This window comes from Zonotrichia leucophrys, chromosome 2 (genome assembly GCF_028769735.1).
Source record: "Zonotrichia leucophrys gambelii isolate GWCS_2022_RI chromosome 2, RI_Zleu_2.0, whole genome shotgun sequence".
Lineage (NCBI taxonomy): Eukaryota > Metazoa > Chordata > Aves > Passeriformes > Passerellidae > Zonotrichia > Zonotrichia leucophrys.
The window spans coordinates 49,423,827-49,442,139 of record NC_088171.1 but is presented as its reverse complement, the minus strand read 5'-3'; the positions used below and the strand labels follow the sequence as shown (position 1 = coordinate 49,442,139).

At 39.6% G+C, this 18,313-nt stretch overlaps 1 protein-coding gene across 20 annotated transcripts in view; it reads left to right on the top strand.

Moving 5' to 3' along the window:
* Window positions 1-18,313, top strand: part of ARPP21 (cAMP regulated phosphoprotein 21) — a 142,173-nt gene that overhangs the window by 95,179 nt on the left and 28,681 nt on the right. For all 20 annotated transcript variants that reach the window (XM_064704930.1, XM_064704934.1, XM_064704923.1 and 17 more), the window contains 3 exons: window positions 198-302; window positions 2,661-2,927; window positions 10,189-10,315. In XM_064704930.1, coding sequence (XP_064561000.1) covers window positions 198-302; window positions 2,661-2,927; window positions 10,189-10,315 — 499 coding nt within the window. The remainder of the gene's footprint in view (window positions 1-197; window positions 303-2,660; window positions 2,928-10,188; window positions 10,316-18,313) is intronic.

Sequence of the window (18,313 nt, the reverse complement as noted above, 5' to 3'; positions counted from 1 at the left end):
ATAGTTGTTTGGTATAAGGCTAAAATGAAGACTAAAAACACAGTGCTTGACCTCTTGTACTCAGGCTGGTAATGAGTCACCTGTATTTTCAGAGCTGTGTTTGAGGTCTTTGTTCTCAATAACAAAGGTGGTGATGATGGGTGCTTGTTATCTTTCTCTGGTGGAATTTATTGTCTTTCCCTTTGCTTGTTTTGCAGCCTGTTCAGACAATGCAGCCATCTTCTCAGTCAGTCCAATATCCAGCAGTTTCTTATCCTCCCCAGCATCTCCTGCCAGTCTCTCCAACACAGCAGTTTTCTGTGGTACTAAAGATTTCTTACTTCTTTCTTTTTTCTTTGAAGTTGGAGGTGTGAGTATGTGTGCCCAAGAGCCTCTGGGGAGCACTGCAACAGGTGCCCCACATGAGAACCCTCTCTAAATACCTGTTCACCTTTATGCTTTGGTACTGACAGGCATTTTGTACGAGCATTCCCACTGATTCTGGTTCCCTAACCCAAAGGGTGATGTTACAGCAGGGCTCTCTACCTGCTTAGCAGACCCTCCAGAAAAATATTTTGTTCTGCCTGCTGGTAGGAGCTTATGTCTCCTCACTTAATGCCAAGTGACCTTAAATTGCTAACTTGAATAGTTGAGATTTGAGTTATTCCTCTTTTGTGTCCGCAAAGACAGGAGAAGAGACCTCAAGAAAACATTATTTTTATTTTATATTATTTTATCCATATACTAAATCCACTGCCTGGATTTATTCCTTGGTGATATCAGAGGACTTGGGAAGGAGAGTAGCACTGAACCAGCTGCAGAAGGTGTGGTGTGCTGTACATCATGACAATGCACCAATGGACATGTATAATGAAAATAAATAGAGTGTTCTTCTGGAGTCTGATTCTGGCTTGGTGCTTACAGGGCTAAGATTATACTGTTTTGAAATGAAGCTGACATTTTAAAGAGTCACCACAAGATTTTTTTCTGTGGTTTTTCACTCTTTGTCTAGTAATCTTGTTTAAGATTGATTTTTTTTTTCCTACCAATGTCACATAGTTATAGTAAGATATGTAAACAAAGCGGAATGGGTCCTTGCAGATAAAATAATGTTATAAATGACTAGTGATATCATTTGAAGGAAAAGAAATATTCCATGCTGAACAAAAGTTGCATATCTTAATGCTAATTCTCTTGAAAAGTGTGTTGCAGGAAACAGATTGTCCTAGTTACAGTCACAAGAAAGCTAATATTTTTATTGGTTAATTTAATAGTAAAGCTACATCTGAATGACTATCTTCAATACACATTACATTTTACAAACACTACATAGATTATATGTGTTTGAAGATGTTTTTCTCTTTTGTGAAAATCTAGAGGCATTCCTGGCTCAATGCAGAATCTGTTTGCAGTCATTTGTCATTCTGATAATGAATATCCTAGCTTTTTAAAGGAACAACTTCACAGAGACAACTCATGTGACTGAGTATGAATGTAGGATGACAGAAAAGTTAACAGCATTACTTGCATAGACCACCTGATGATCTGTCAGTAGTGTTTTAAACATTGATCCATGAGATCTGCTCTCAGCTGTGAGTGTGAGTCTCTCTATGTGAGGGTGAGTCCCAGAAGTGCTTTCCACAAGCAATTTTTTAATTTTGTTTTGTTTTTAACACATTTTGACATTTCCAGACATTAAATGTGTGTGCAGGATGGTTTTGGAGAATAAATATCACAGACCTGCTAATGATATTAAGAGGTTTCTTTTGAAAAAAGAGCATTTTTTTGGTGCTTATTTCCTATCTGTAATTGGCATATTAGTACACAATGGAGTTTGAGTTGAGTATTTAAAAGTCTTATGATATGGGCACAAAAGGAGATGCCTAGAACCACACCCCCATTTGTAAATCTTTGACCTTCACAGAATGAACTTGAGAGCATAGAATAGTATTAATCTTTTTGCAAGAATGAACAGGTACAGTTCAGAATGCATGTATTATTACTAGCATGTAATGAAGCTTAGGTCCATTAACTTTCTATGGTACGTTTATCCTACCACAATTTTTTTTTTCTTTTCCCCTTCAATCAAATAATAGAACTTGTTTCTCTTCAACACTGAATAAAAAGCCTTGAAGCAGCAGCATTAGGCTTAGCTTTTCTTTTAACTTTCTCTATGTTTACAACCTTGGCTTTTCAAAGCAGTCCAAAAAGGGAAAGATCTGCAGCTGAATTCTACTGAATTCCTCTTGGGATCAGTTTGAAACACAGATGAAATTACCAGCATGTGTTTAGCTGACAAATTCTGTATTTGAGGATAGAGGTATCCATAATGTTATTTCCATGCCCTTTACATTTAAAATGTCTTCTTTTGAACACTGTAAAGTTCACTTGTCATTTTGGAATTAAAGGTGAGGGTGGCAGGGGGAAAGAGCCAAAATAATTGGCTTTTTTGCCAAATTATGCCATTCACCTTGCAGTCTGGAAGTCTTCGTCAAAGCATTTAGAGTGATTTTCATTTTAATTGCCTCCATTTTTGCTGAGATCCTTGCAAAGTTTGGCATGGATCGGAGCCGAGTGATTGCTTGCCCCCCTCACTCTCTGAGCCTATTTTGTTTTGCTAACTCATGTGCCTGCTGCAGGCATCACATCTGTGTCCCCTTCTCCTGCCTTGTGCTCCGCAGCGCGATGACATGACAGCGCAGTTTGGCCAGATGAGCTTGAGCCGTCAGTCGTCAGGAGACAACCCCGAGTCGCCCTCCGGCCCCGTGTACCCCTCGCCCATGCTGCAGCAGCCTGCCCAGCAGACGGGCTACATCATGGCCTCCCCGAGCCAGCAGCTTCCCCCCGGAAGCTTCACGGGATCCGGAGCTCCGGTGTCCCAGCAGGTGCTGCAGCCGCCGCCGCCGCCGCCCCAGGGCTTCGTGCAGCAGCCACCGCCGCCTGCTCAGGTAGGCCAAGCCCCGCTGCCCTTGGGCACCCTGCCCTTCACAGCATCAGGGAGGGAACAGAAATTACAGATCGTTTCTTGTTTTTCCCCTGCTAAAACTTTAGCAGATCTTGAGGCAGCAGGGGACTCTATTGTTTCCTGGGCTCCATCATTTCCTTCCCTCTCTTCAAAACGTTTTCTGAGCATATGTTCGTAGTCCGTGACACATCTGCACATGAATATGAAGGAGGAGGGTGAGTAAATGCCCACACTCCTCCTTCCCTGTGCATGTACCAAAAGAGCAAAATGCACATCAGCCCAGGTAGTCGTTAATCATATTTAATTGACTTGAACATGTGAGGTGTCACAGATCAGTAATTTTAACTGTCTTCCTGAAGACTGATTATGTTTTACTGTTCACCACCAAACATCTCTGCTTGTCTCCTGGGTACCCTTACAGAATATTGAAAGTGATTACTGTCAAGAAGTAAAATGCACAGATGACTTTCTGGCCAATTTTCAAGGCATACACATTAAAAAGACAAATTTCTTTATCCAATTATAAATAACTTCATTTAAATTCTACTTTAAATGGTATTAATAGCATTTCTCTTGTTTTCATATTATCCTTCGGAAGAAAAAAATGTAAAAATAAAGTAAAAAGCTTCACCATTTCTTTTAATGTAACTTCATTATAAACCTTATTGGAAGCGGTTAGTTGGTTGGTTGGTTGGTTTTTGCTTACTGCTTCTCACTGAAAATTTCCACTTGTGTTTATTAGTGGAATTTGGTATTGACATAGGAATGAAGAATTTTTACTGTTACAGTGTTTTAAGTGGGCTAAGGATATAGTTAATTAGATCACTAATTAACAGTAAAAGAAATCTGAGGACTACTGGATGCTGACTGTGCAATCCATAATTTCTGTGGTTAAAAAATGTGCAGCTATATTTTCTGAAGGAAGGCTTGGCAAAAACAAGTTTGAAGGAGATGGAGGTCAATATAATGTGATTTCTTTTACAAAAAATTGAAATTACTGCTGGAAAAATATCGTGAGGAAAATATTTCACAGTTTGCCAAATGTAGCAGGTTTGGTGCTTTTTATAATTTGGGAGAAAAAAATTACCTAAAGAGCAAAATTCCCTGATGGATCCATCTAGACTGTGTGTCCTAAGTATAGGCTGTCCAGGCTTTAGTCCTCATGTACAACCCCCAGGTGGCCTCAGTGTTTTTAATCCTCGTACTGGTGCTACTTAGAGACGGATTAACTTTTCCACAGGCCAAGTGATGGGGAGGTGCCTTTTCATGTTCAGACTGCTGTAGGACCAGTACAGTGCTGGTGTGTCTAATGGTCGCCATGTCTCTGTCCATTCTCCAGCTGTTTTCCTCCTATAGTTTAACACAGTGGAAAGTTAATTGACAGGAGAAAAATATCTTTTGGCTTTGCAACAGCTTCATTTATTTCACTGTGGAATGGTTTGTCCTCGGGGGGAGGTGTAGAAAGGTGAGAAATTCAGTGCTGTCAGGTTTCTCTAGTTCTGCAGATAACATCCATCTCCAGCTTGTTGCTGTTCCAAAAAATCCTTGTCAGATCCCTGGGGAGGAGGGCATGGCAGGATTTAGTGTCTGCTGCCCATGCCCCTATCCCTTGAAAGCACAGTGACCTTGTTCTGCCAGAAGGGAGAGAGGGCAACCACTCTCTGCATCTGCATGCACAGATGGGAGCTTCTGATTCACATTTCAACTTTTTATACATTCACTTCAGTCCTAGAAAATGGTTTGGATACACGTTAAGTACATGTATGGCAAATAGGGAATCCTTCCTATAAAAAAAAAATAAGAGGGAATCCCTGGGAAATAGTTGTTGTTCTGCCCTGAGAGCTTAGCTTTCTGTACATGGGCAGGTAGATCCCAAATCCTCGTCCTGCCCATGGCACAGCTTCTCTGTGGCAGTGGCTTTGTCAGTCTGAGTCTGCTTTGTTACTCTTTGGGGCTTAGATGCAATAGTAATGCTGCTCTCAGACACCATAGCAGGTGGTCTGAGGCAGGCTCTGAGAAAAAAAGAAAGCAATAAAGACGGTAATGGAAGCAAAACATTATGTGATGCGTTAATCAATGCAATGCAATCAATGTAAAAGCACTTTTATATCTTAAATGTTGCTATTGAATTTATACCAGTATAAAAGTGGCATGACTTTAATGGCTAATTAGTTCCTGTAAATGCTCTGCTGATAAGGTTGGCTGTGATACCCTGAATGCTGTTGGAAAATAGCAGTGAAAACTTGGGTGGAGATCCTGTGAGTGTGGTAATTTCCTTTGGGAGCTGAAAGGAGGAGAAAAAAATGCTTCAAGCCTACACATCCAATAGTACTGCATTTAAATTACTAGCTTTTTTATTAAAGTTCAGTTAAATGTGGGTCTACAGCTGCTCCCCAAGATTCTTTCTCCCAGTCTATATTAAAGCAGAAGCAGACTGAGTTCGAAATGACATGCCTAAGTGGTGAATGAAACTTTTGGGTTTCTTTTTTGCTTCTTCTTTCATCACAGGTATCCCCCAGCTTGACAACAAAGTCACCATTTAATAAACTGAAAATAAGGATTTCTGCTTGTTCAGCCAATTAGGAAAAAATAATGGAAAAAAACCCCCCAAAAAAAACCACCACCAACAAAGAAACCAACTCAAATCCTAAATATTACCCAGGGTTTTCTGAAAGGGATTTTTAGCAGCAAATGCCAGTTTGCTTTCTGTCACGGATATTGAATGTATATATATTTGCTTTCTTTATTTTCAGTTTTCTTCTCTTCCTGATAGTTTTTCTGTAGCACTTATGGACCAAACACTTTAACAAGGGTCCACATTCTGCTTTGTAGTACTTTATCAATGGTGCCTGTCTTTGCCTCTGCAAATGAAGAAGTGGGAAAAAATATGAATATTATGTCAATGGGAAGGGATATACTCCCTGAAAAGTTATTTTCACCTCTGACTATTCTGGAAGGTATACTGGAAAATGATATCCAAAAGTGAGATGGCAGGAATTCTTGGAGAGGCCTGGAGATGTAATTAACATGTTGAAGAATTTTTCACTTGAATTAGTTTTGTGTCATCATTAATTTTGTGTCATCTTTAATCATCTGACTCTTTGCAGAAGCCTTCTCCTTGAGAGTCTGTAATGACCCTAAGACAAAATCTTTATTCATAGCATATCTCCTCTATGAAACTTATTATGAAGAAGGTTGGGGAGTCACTACAAATGAGCAGGGCTTTCCTTGATGATCTTTGAAAATTATAATGGAGGACATCTTACAAGGCTTTTTTTTTTTTTTTTGTTACCAGCTACTGTAATTATTATGGAGAGGGCAGGGAGGAAGGGAAAAGACCTTGAAGAATGACTGATCCCTGTCAGTTAGATATTGGGAAGAAATGGCACCTTCATGTGTGCATGCATCACTGGGGTTTCTCTTGTCTTCACTCCCATTTGTGTGGCTGTATCAGTGGCATTAGCAATGGTGTCAGCAGCTGGATGGAGATGCTAGTCCAAACCTGTCTGGATATCAGCACTGTTAAGAGAAGGTAGAGTACCAGTGCAATGGTTGAATCAAGCTGTAAGCCAGTAGGGAGGCAGTTTATGAAAGTAAAATCATCCTGAAGTGTGTCTAGACTCCTGACCCTGCCATGAGGAAATAAACAAAAATAAACAGAGTGCCGGTGAATTTCATGGGTGCTGCTGGAGAGCAGCCAGGGAGACACCCAGCCTCATAATGGGCTCGTGGCTGTATGCGGACAGAACAAAGCAGGAAACCAATGCTGCACTGAGTGTCTGCACATCATCTAGGGACGTTAGAAAGAGGAGAAGGTAATGTCTAACTGTGCCATTTCATGAGTGTCTTCTTAAGTGACACGCCCAGTCCTGTTACAATTTAAGTTAAAATGTTGTATAGGAGAGAAAAACTAGAATGCAGGGGAATGGTCAGCCTACAAACAAGGTCATTATTAAAAATCATACTAAAAATTATTTTTCACAGTGTCAAGGATTAAGATAAAAAAATTATGCTTTAAAGGAGGTGGCATTTATTTAGGTTATAGTCTTAGAAGTGCATTTTTTTGGTAAGTTTATTTTAGTTTTAGAGTAACCATACAGCTTCATTGGCATGCTTGTTAGTGCCATGGAAACCTTCTGGTTCTGTAAATAAAATGTTTTACAAGCAAAAGGTTGAAGGTTGGATTGTGCATTTCACATGGGAATGCAACTCAAGTATAATTTGGCATGTTGGCTGGCTGCTACAGAAATGTAATGCTTTTTGTTGAAGAGCAAATAAGTAAACGTTTTAGTAACACTGATGTGATGAGAAGGTAAAAAATTCAAGAGGATCAGAGCAGATGATGTAAGTGATACTTGTTATCTCTGATCCCTCTAATTCCACTGTTCACCAAAGTAGAATCAGAAAGGAAAAATAACATTTCAACTACTGACAAAGAGATGTACTCAAGATAAATGAGAATGGATCCATCCAAGCCCCTCAAGCATAAAAGACCTATTTTAGATCATGTCTATATTTTACACCAAGCCCTTCTTTTAATGTGTGAGCTATTAAGAAACAAACCTGCCCCCTCACCAAACAAAAACTGAGCTAACAAAAGCAAAAACAACAACAAAACACACATAGATACAAAACCAAAAGAACAAATCCCATCAAAAGCCAAACCTCTTGTTTCCATGTCATGTGAGCATAACTACTGTCCAATTCTTTAATTTTTATAAGTGAAAGATTTTTTTTTTTTACCCTTCTACTACTAGCAATTTTTTCATGCTGATAGATTGCGCTCTCATAAACTTTCAAGTGGGTTGCATAACAAATGTATTCCAATGAATTGAGAAAATGAGAGCAAGGGAAAGAACCCTTTGACTAATGCTGAGGTTTTTTTATGTGTGTGGTAAAAATAAAGGAGTGTATGCTTTAGTGTATATATTTTTTTGCTCAGCTGGTTCAACTATAAACCTGACTTCAAAACTTAGATTCTTCAGGCTATGTTTTAAGGTTAATACCTACAAAATCATTTCCAAAGAGATAATTCTTATTGTTGCCAAATGCTCAAGTTGTTTTAAATATCTAGGGGCTAGTCTGCACTGGAAAATGAGGAAGTGGAGGGTAGATAAAATAAATTCTTTAAGTGATATTAAGCTGCTGGCAGGATAAGTGAGAGCATTTCCACAGGGGTTTAATATTCTTTGGTTTGTAGAATATGTTAATAGAAAATAAAGAATATTTGAAAGAATGTCTGTTCTGTTCCTCTGCTCCAAGGCTGGATCAAATATTTCCATTGACTTGACTTAGAGTGGATCTCCTCATTTCTTTCAAACCTCCTGTAGCAGAGTGTTGCTGAGAGCAATCAGCTGTCCACGAGATGAGTTTATCACACTAAACTTTCCTGATCCACAGTTTATGCTGCTTAAAGAATGATTTTGTGCCTTAAACATTTTGTGCCTTAAAGTGTGGGCCCACCTTCCTATTCCTTGTGGCTTTTCTTTGCAGAGAAACAAATTCTTAATAGTGGTGTCCATTCTACAAAGACATTTTGGTTTTGTTACATTAGTCACTGACAACACAAATGGCAGGCATTATCCATTAGGTGTCACTTGGTATTGTCTGGAGGGAGGGTAGCTTACAGCATTTTCCAGTCAAAACCTTGTTTTTCTCATACTTGTTTGACTTGGCTGATAAAAGCAGAGAGAGGGGGGAAAAAAATCAATTCTTTGAAAAGAAAATTAATAGAAAAAAAATAAACACCCATCCTTGAAGAATGGATGGGTGTTCAGCCTCTTGATCGACAGATGCTGTTGACTGTCAGTTGGTCTGCAGGGTAATTTCCCTGACAACACCCAGTCCAGCTTTGTTAATCCTAACCCTTCTCCCACCACAGTTACCCATTCAGTAGGCTTCTACTTGCCCAAGTAGCAATCCATAGCCTATTCTTGTCTAATATTTTGTGTCTATGCCATTTTTTTTCCTCATCTGAGACTGGAAATTTTCCAAGGAGAGTTTCTGATCTCTCTTATGATGTCCTAGCAGTCGTTACCTTTACTCTGCTAACTTTATGGATGATCGAATTGAATGATCTGTATCAGGAATATTTCTTCCATGCAGATAAAAGTGGGGAAAATAGTTCTTGTTTTTGCATGAAAAAAATAAAAGCATTTGGTCTGACTCTGTGCATATGTCTATGTAGGATAAATGCTATGCACAAAGTGAGAAAAAAAATTTTATTAAGAAATGCTGACTGCTGTGGCAGAAGCTGAGAGAGAAGCAATGTTCTCCTAAGCCTGTATCCCTCTGCAGTCTGTTCATACCATACATTGCCAAAGTCTATCAGATGCCTGAAGTATCCCTGACAGCTGAAAATGAAAAATTTTGAGTGCTTTGAACTTATGAAGGGTCAGTTGAAAGCTGTTTAACTCAAATGTCTCTGTAACAGTGGTGTGGCATATATAGGAAAAAATCTTTTCCTGCAGTCGCCATCATCTCACCTGTGTGATGTAGGAGATGTAGTACACGTTTCTCTGTAATGACAGTAATAATAGAAGAAAAAAGATGTCCATTTAGCAGAACTTGCTGACTTAATGCCTATCCTCAGCTCCTGCAAGAAAACAGCTATGATTATTTTTTGAACTGTGATTGTTTTCACAACAAGAGCAAGAAAGGCTTTAGAGGGAAATGTTCATGTAAGGAGGGATGTACATGTTAAACAGAAGCATGAATCTGATAATTTCCTTACAAGTGTTAGGGATGCACACGCTCCATCTTGCTCTCCACCACATTTCTGTGTATTTGTGCTCCAGGCCATTCCTTGCTTTGATTGGATCATTTTCTCCAGGGTTCCTTTAATGGTTCAACATGCTGTCTGTATGTGTTATGTTGATATGGAAGGTGTTGTTTGCATCTGTTTTTCTGAAGCTTTTGATATGTTACTATGATAAAATGTTACTGTGATATTTTTTCTTTGGTATATATATGTAGCTTTTTATGAGTCCTATATTTTTTTCTCTTTCAATTAACATTTTTTTTCCTATTTCTTAAAGTATCTGAAAATAAATGTGGGCACTTGTAGTCCTTTTCCTAGCACAGCTGAAAGCAAGCAGCAATTCTTGAAGAGACAGGAGGCAAACCTCTTCTCTTGATTGCCATTACCACTAATATGCTTGATTTGAACTTCTGCTCCCCCTCCCTGTTTTGTTTTATTTTATGAATCTTTGATTTCTAGAGTTTACTGTTCTCTTTCTTTGCAGATGCCAGTGTATTATTACCCATCTGGTCAGTACCCTACCTCAACAACTCAGCAGTACAGACCCATTGCCTCAGTTCAGTACAACGCACAGCGGAGTCAACAGATCCCCCAGACTGCCCAGCAAGCAGGTATGTACATCTGGTACTCCTTTCTTCAGCTGCTCACAGTGCCTTTGCAGGTGAAACCTGCTGGTTGTGCTCTAACTGAACAGCAGAGGAGAAAGCTGGTTGCTGTTCTGTTTGAAAAGACAGTAGAAATTAGAAATTGAGAAGCCTTTTGCTTGGACATCCCAAGCAATGGAAGAGCAGGGGTTGCATCCTCTATCCCTGCAGTCCTGCATGCAGTGTCCTCAGTGTCCATGCTCCAAGTGCTGGGCTCAGAGAGAGCTGAGAGGGAGCTGGTGTGAGCAGCCACAGTGCACCTTCAAGCCACCCATTGTGGTTGCCCTTTGCCATGGGAGCTCCTCAAGTGTTTGTACCGCCCTTTGAGGTGGGCAGGCCTGCAGTGAGGCAGAAGGGGCCGGTTGTTCTCCGCAGCTTGTGCTGTGCCTGTGCCAAGGAGCGGCAGGGCTGTGCGCGGTTGGCGCCGCAGGGAGCGGCTGCCCGCAGCAGTGCGGCTGGAAGGGGGGCCGTTACACTGTAAGAGAGTGAGTAGCAGGTCTCACAGTGAACCGGTCTCTTTTCCTGCTGTGTCACGCCACCCCGCATCACTCCAGAGTGACAGGGACAGAGGGGGAGCTGGGCTGGTGCGTGTTGGGAGAGAGCAGGAATTGTGGTTGTCAAAGAGTCGTCGCATTTCAAGGGAATAAATAATTCTGGTGCTGGAGATTTTTAAAATTTATTCATTTCCTTTCTGTTTCTTTAGTGCACACCTTCCCTCATACGGTGTCTCAAACAGTAACTCCAGGCGTAGAGGGAGGAGGTGGAGGGGTGGGTTTTGTTTTTCCAGATTTTGTTTTTCCAGATGTGCCAGGTAGAACAAAGCATTCATCATTCCATGTCAGTTTGGCAGAAACCCTTAGAATGGCAAAGCAGATTCCCTGCAATAGCCTTGATATGGAAGTCATTTAAGATGCAAGTCAAGAGCCCAGACATGAGATGTGAACAAGACTTATGGGGTCATCCAGCTTGTCAACCTATCTCCATAATGTGACTGCTGGCAATTTTGTTCCACTCTCTCAGGCGCTCAGGGAGACAAAGACACAGCAAACACAGCTATAACTAAGCAATTCATTACTTTTTTTTATGCTGTTCTGTGTTCTAATAAAATTGGTGACATTTTGGTCAGTGTCAGTGGTGACTGACTGTGTCTGCTTTCATACCTTCATATTATACATTCCTGAGAGAGAAGAGGGTGAAGTATTGCACAAAGGTCATCTGTCTCTTCTAGCTTCTCCTGCCTGACAGTCTGGTACCATATTTATTATCTCTATATAGTAGATCCTTGAAACAAAGTGCAAATCAACTTAGATGACATTATCTAGATCTACTGTGTTGTTATAAAACCATATTTATCAGTTTAATGCTACATCTATAGCCTAGTGGAGAATATGGTAAGTGATATGCCCAAGAGATGGTCTGACATATGAGTGATGTTCCGGAGAAGATCCAGCTGTGTGAAAGTCCTAGTTTTAAAGATATACTGTAGCACAGAAGCTGTTGAGTGCAGACAAATGCAGAGATGCAAATGCTAATTTTGTTTCAGTGTTTACTGCATTGTTTTCCTTACATGTTTGGAAAACACGAGTCAAGGAGTTTGTGTAAAATTTCTAGCGCATCGGTCTTTCCCTGCATTCCACTCTTTGAGCTGCCTGCTCAGTTGGAAGTATTATTTTTATCTCTTGTTTAAAAATGAAAACATTGTGTCTACAGTTTAGACTCCCTGCTGTGGTGATGATTTTAAGTGTTTAGCTATTCTCAGATCTTGAGACGTGTCTGAGAACAATTTTGCGCGCTAGTTCATCCCTTTGGCCTCTGATACATCCTTTTCCCTAGTCACGGTCCCAGCGTGTGGTAAGTGTGACAGGAAGCAGATTGCAGTTCCCTACAGGTCTTGTTTTGGAGGTGGTGTAAGAATCGTTCAGATTTACTGCATCTCTTGGTATTTGGGAAACAAATAGCTGTGTATGACCAGAAAATAGCAATCCACAAGCAAGTGTTTCAGACTTCCATTTTCTTCCCACACAGACTTAGCTTCAGATCAGCACACGAGGAGCCAGGGGTAGCGAGGGGCCAGAACAAGAAGCTATGATGGAAAATAGTGTTTGTGAAACAGAGTGTAGTACGGGAATACTCAGGATGGGAAGGGTGAACAGATGGGAAGGAGGCAGATGAAAAGATGATTTCTGAAATGGTCTCCCCAAAGACCTCACATCACTTGCTGCTGTTTCGGAGAGAGGACAGCTGTGGTGCAGGCAGGCTCAGGGGAGCCCAGCTGGATCTGCTGGATGGCTCCTACGCAGGGCGAGCAAGGAGGCAACCTCAGCCTGGCAGCTCAGGAAATACTTTATTTAAATTAAAAATTTGGCTGCCTGGAGGAGCTTTTGGAAGCTTTCCAAGCAACAACAAGGAGTTCAGATCTTACTTCCCCTGCTTTGGGATGCAGAGGTCAAAGTTTCATCTAATGTTAGCGATTTGTTTTCATTTTTGTTAGAAAAGGTCTCTTCAGGATGAAGCGATATTGATGACTTTTACAACAGACAGCTAAAGCAAAATATCTGCACAGCCTCTGTGGTGGCTGAGGGAGCCTGTACTCTCTCGTGGCTCTGGAAGAAGAGCAATATTGAGTTAAAATGGCTCCAGGGCAGAAAAAAGGATGAGCTCACCTAAAATCAGATTAGAGCTCTGGCAGCAATAAATCATTTGGAGAGAAGGCTGAAAACATTTTGTGTGTTTATTTACCCTTTTTATTTTTATTTGCCTAAGTGCTGGCTTATGTGAGAACCTAAGTGACCTATTTCTGGCAGAAGCCTAGTACAGTGTCCTCTATGAAGATTTTTTGTGCAAATGTTTGCCGTTTGAATTATGTTCGTTTCTGTTTGAGCCAAAATGTGGTATCAGTGTAAACAGAAATACTTTTGTTTCACTCATGCCATTGTTGCTCTTTTCGTTATGCTTTTTCTGCACCATTTTCGTGTTCAGAGCTGCTCAGTGCCAAGTTTTTCAAAGTGTTGCCATTGGGTGGGGCCAGGGTTGAGCTGGTGTCTGTCACACCATGACATATGTACAATGTGATAGGTGGACTCTTAAGGTGTGTTCAGGCAGGTATTCTCAAAAACAGTATGCTCATTTTTCAAACCATTTGGATATGTTGCTGTTAAAACCATTTCTGCCCTCTGTAACAGGTGATACTGTGGAGTGCCCAGTTTTGGGAGCACATGGAAGAAAATATTATTTCTGTATTTGCATCTAGCAGCGCTCTCTGTAAATTGCATGTCTGGCATCATCAGTATTTCATTCTTCAGTAATTATCTCTATTTTGATAGACTGATCCCAGTTACTGTCTGAGTAGAAAAATAGAGATGTATTGATGATAAATCAGTAATTATTTCTATTTTGTCATGACAGAAGAAGTCAGCAATGTTTTATTTTATATCTGTGTGTCTATTTTCTCCTATTTTAGCAAATGCTGAGCACTTTGAGGATTTTTCATCTCTGAAGTGCTTCATAAGTATGAGCTGGATAAATACATGAGTATTATCTTCGGATATGCAACTCTTATTGCTGTTCACAAATGAACAAGCTGCAACAAATTACATTATTTTTTTCCTTCTCTCGTTCATTGTTGTGTGTTTGCCTCATGTTCCAGATAATTTCAGAGTGCAACAGAAATTTCATGGATAAAATAATATTTATCTTCTTGCTTGGGCCTAGTTCTAAGAGGCTGTTAGCTTGATTCATCATGCAGTTGTAAGGTAAATGTCTGTGGAGTGTGTTTTGCATCAGCAATGAAATAATCTTTTGAGGAGATTAAAGCTGAGATCTTTAGTAGATCTTTATGTAGCTATAGTACTTTGATAGTAAGTTTTCCTGCCAAAACCTTGCACTATAATATTTCCAAACAAAATAAGATGCTATTTTACATAATTTGTTGTTCTGTAATTTTGGAGATTAATGTAATGATGTTAGGATTTCTCATATATTCAAGAATCAACAAATAATGCCATTATAACCTGTTTCAGGGCCCAGATATCAGGAGAAGACTCAGAGAGAATAGGAAATCTCTCTATTTTTTTCCTAAAAGCAACATATTTGCTCGTGTACAGTAGGCTAAGAAAGTCCTAATATGAGAAAAATATATATCTGAACATTGTCTGGGTGTACAGTCCTTTCTTAACCAGTGTTCATGGATCTTCTGTAAACAGCAAGTGTTTGTCTTGAAGAAAAGGTTCCTGATGGAGAGCAGTATTATAAGCCTTTACAGCTTCCAGTAAAGTAGAAGAGGTAATTGTCTCTTAAATGCACCTCTGAAACAAATTTTAAGTGAAGACAAAATGTACCTTAACAGAGTCCATAAATTTTTTTAGGTAGGCATCAGAGTCAAAAAGACAATGAAATACTGAATTTTTGCTTAATTTAATCATTTCAGTGTCAGCATAATTGAAGAGTGTTAACTTCAAGCCTCTTTTATCCTCTTTGTCTTCTGAAAGCATTTGTCACCATGAGCTGATACTTAGTGGGAAAAAAAATGGGGGAAGGGAAATGTGCAGCACTAAAAACAAAATTGGTTTGTTATCATGGTCATTAGAGAACCTTATAAAGAAAGATTGCTGCTTTCTACCTTCATTAGCAACCTGACAAGAGCTCATGGTCCATGATGGATTCGTTTGCATAATTCTGTCTATAATTTCACTGCTTATATAAACATAAACAACTTCAATTTTTAAGTATCTAATTATCTGAAGAAACTGTTTCTCTAACAGTAATTGCTCACTGTGTTATAGAAACGGATTTGTATGGAAGGTGTCCATCTGTGTTCGGTGCTATTCTTTTCAGCAGATACTGCTGCTCCTAAAAAGCAGTGAATCACAAGGAGGGTGAATCTCATTTTCACAGAGGCTTGACAGGAATAGGAGGGACAGAGCCCTACTGTTCTAGATACATAAATGTAGTGCTATGCTCATTAATGTTGATGGAAGGCTTTGAATTTTATAAGAATTTAGTGAAATAGTATGACCAGATCAAGAAGGAGTTTGGAGCAATTTCAGTCGGACTAAGTTAAAAATTGTGATCTTGAAGTGATCCACACCGATGTTATTAGTTTCTGTTCAAGTATTTTATGTTTAAATTATCCAGAAGCTTAGAGCTTTACCTACAAGCATGCTTCCATTTAGACAGGATGTCTCATCCTGGGAGGATGTCAGGTAGCCCATGCTACCTGAAATTTTGTGCTCTGGATTTCATTCTTCTTACTGCCTGAGGAGGATGCTGTGAACAAATAGTTCATTCAAGACTTTTTGAGAAGGTTGCTGAATGAGTCAGGATTCAGGCTTAAATTTTTTTCAATTTCTAATCTTAAAACCACTAATCCTTTTGTCTTCCTGACTTTATGCAATAGTGCTGCACCAGTACTGAACCAGCATTCAACTTTATAGAATATCTGTAATTTAAATTAATAGCAGAATTAATACTATCACACTTCCTACAGCATACCTGACTCTGAAAATTAAAAGATGGAATTACTTTTGTCAGAAAGCTTTGTTCTTCCTCAAATGACTTCTTTAATTATTCAGGATTCACACCAGGAGAGGGGAAGTATTGAGGGAAGAGAACACTGGTAGGTTCAGCAGCTAGAATAGTCTTAAGACAGGCACTTATTTCTGGTTTTCTTTCAAGGCATCACAAGTTGTATTCAGCTTCTCTAATGCTAATTAGAATTTAAGCCATTTCTGACAGCATTTCCAGTGTTTCAAAGTAAAATACAAATTTTTTAATTTTAATTTTGTTGTAGAGAATGTGTTAGTCTTATGTTAGTTAATACACAGGAACAACAGAGAGAGAGGAGTATTTTTAACAGTGTTGTACAGTAGACAGAACTTCAAAATAGCCTTTGTAAAAATTACAGAGGCTGTATGATAATGAAAATAACACACTAAGGTATTCAACAATGTCTACAAAGAATCTTTGTATTTCTGGCTTTTCTTTGCTAAAAAGAGTCATACATCATCTCTACTGCTAATTCTGTGTTGGATCAATGTGCAGCACTCCCACTTCTTGTGGTGGAATTTTCCAGCACTGAATAATTGAGAGGTTTATATTGTAGTCCTTGAGAGCAAAGGCAGATTTCATCTTTTTTTTTTTTTTTTTCCTTTTCTGATACCATCCTGCCATTGGCAGAACTAGTGGAGCCCCGCCATTGACAGAAATGCTGGAAAGCCTTTCTGCAGGGACAGAGGCCATCTCCAGCTCTGCTTCAGGCACGCTGCTCACAGGAGATCTGTAGACTTTGGGGCTCACTTCTCTGTAGCTGTTCTGCAGATGAAAGCATGCAGTGGAATGCAGAAGTGGAGGGCTTTTGGGTCTCAGCTAATAATGGAAAAAACTCTGAATGTACAGCAGAGATCTGCACTGCGGGAAGGAAGAGCAGGGGGAGCTTTTGCCTCACAGTTGCTATTGATTGAGGGTTTAAGAATCGAAGCACACTTTGCAGTTGTAAAACTCCATAGAACAGGACACATATTTAGATTGGAAGGCAGTAAAAGAATCATGTGTGAGTATGCTGGAGGAAGGGCCGACAGTGTGCATTCAGTGTTAGAGCAGAGGAACTCAAGAATGATTTCGCAGTAACTGAAGCAGTGCTCTGCTAACCAGTCCTGATATATTATAAAGTCACAGTGTCTTTACCTGAATTTTGTTCAGCCTTTGTCAGAGGCTCTTATTGTTTACCTAAACTACCCACAGGAACAGCATCCCTCTGCAAATGCAAGGACATTTTTATTTGCACTCACCAATGGTAGTTATATAGAATGTATTAATTTATATAGCAAATGAGCATTTTTTGAAAGTTCTCCTTTGTTAGTTTGCAAGTGAAATAATGCTCATAGTATGGATGTGTAAAAGAGGCAGTCCTTGAGTCTTCCCAAAGAAAGCAGCTGGTTTCCTTAGCAACTGGCAAGGATATGTGATACCCCTCCAAAAAGTTGTTCACCTCTTCCCCAGGTCATGCTCTCTGTTGCAGCTCACTCATTATGCACCAGAGCAGAAAGCATTCCTGCAGCATGAGCTAATTGTAATGCATGATGGCTGGTAGCTGTCATTGGTATTGAACAGAAAATAAAAAAAAATTGAATTTGCTGTCTGAGTGTCTGGCTCTAACAACAGCTTGATTATTTCTGTTATTACTAGTAATACATAGCCCCTGCTGAGGTTTCACTTCCAGTGGGTATCTCTGGCATTTGTCATTATGAATGATAAGGATAAACACAGGTTTTCTTGCTGCAGACCCTGGTGAGGGTTCTTTCATGTCTGATGGGATATAGATTGAGGAAGGAAAGAAGTGTTACTTTATTTGGCCTTGGTTGCCAGTCCTAGGACTTTGCTGTAAATGCGAGTCATTTTATGTTAATTCACTCCAGAATGGAAAAGTAAAGCTGCTATTTCTGCTTCTGCTTATGTGTTGGTGGCAAGACATGACTATGACCTGATCAGGAATGTTAATTTCAGGATGGAGAGACAAACAAGCAGCATTCCTCAATATGTTGAACTGCAGTTCCTTGTTCCACAGTGCCTTTTTTAGAAGTTTGAATCCCTAGTGCAACAAGTAATGGGAAGTCAGATAAGCTTTTACAGTTTCTCTGAGAAGAGCTGAGATTAAAAGTGCTTCAACACAGATTTTCATTCTGAATTTTTACATATTTAATTGAACTTTTCTTTTCAATGCACTTCCCAGGATCCTAGTGTGTTGGTTACAAATGTGGTCTTTTGATTACAAATGGTCTTTTGATTACTGTCATGTAAATGCTTAAGGACAACGAAAAAAAAAGAAGCCATGCTGTGCAATAATGGTTTTTTGTCATACCAAGGAGCTACAGCAAATCTTAAGACACCTCCTAACTAAGAACTAGGTATTAAGAAATACAAATATGAAGAAATTTTTTTTTTCACTCCTGGGACCAGGAAGAGAGCTTG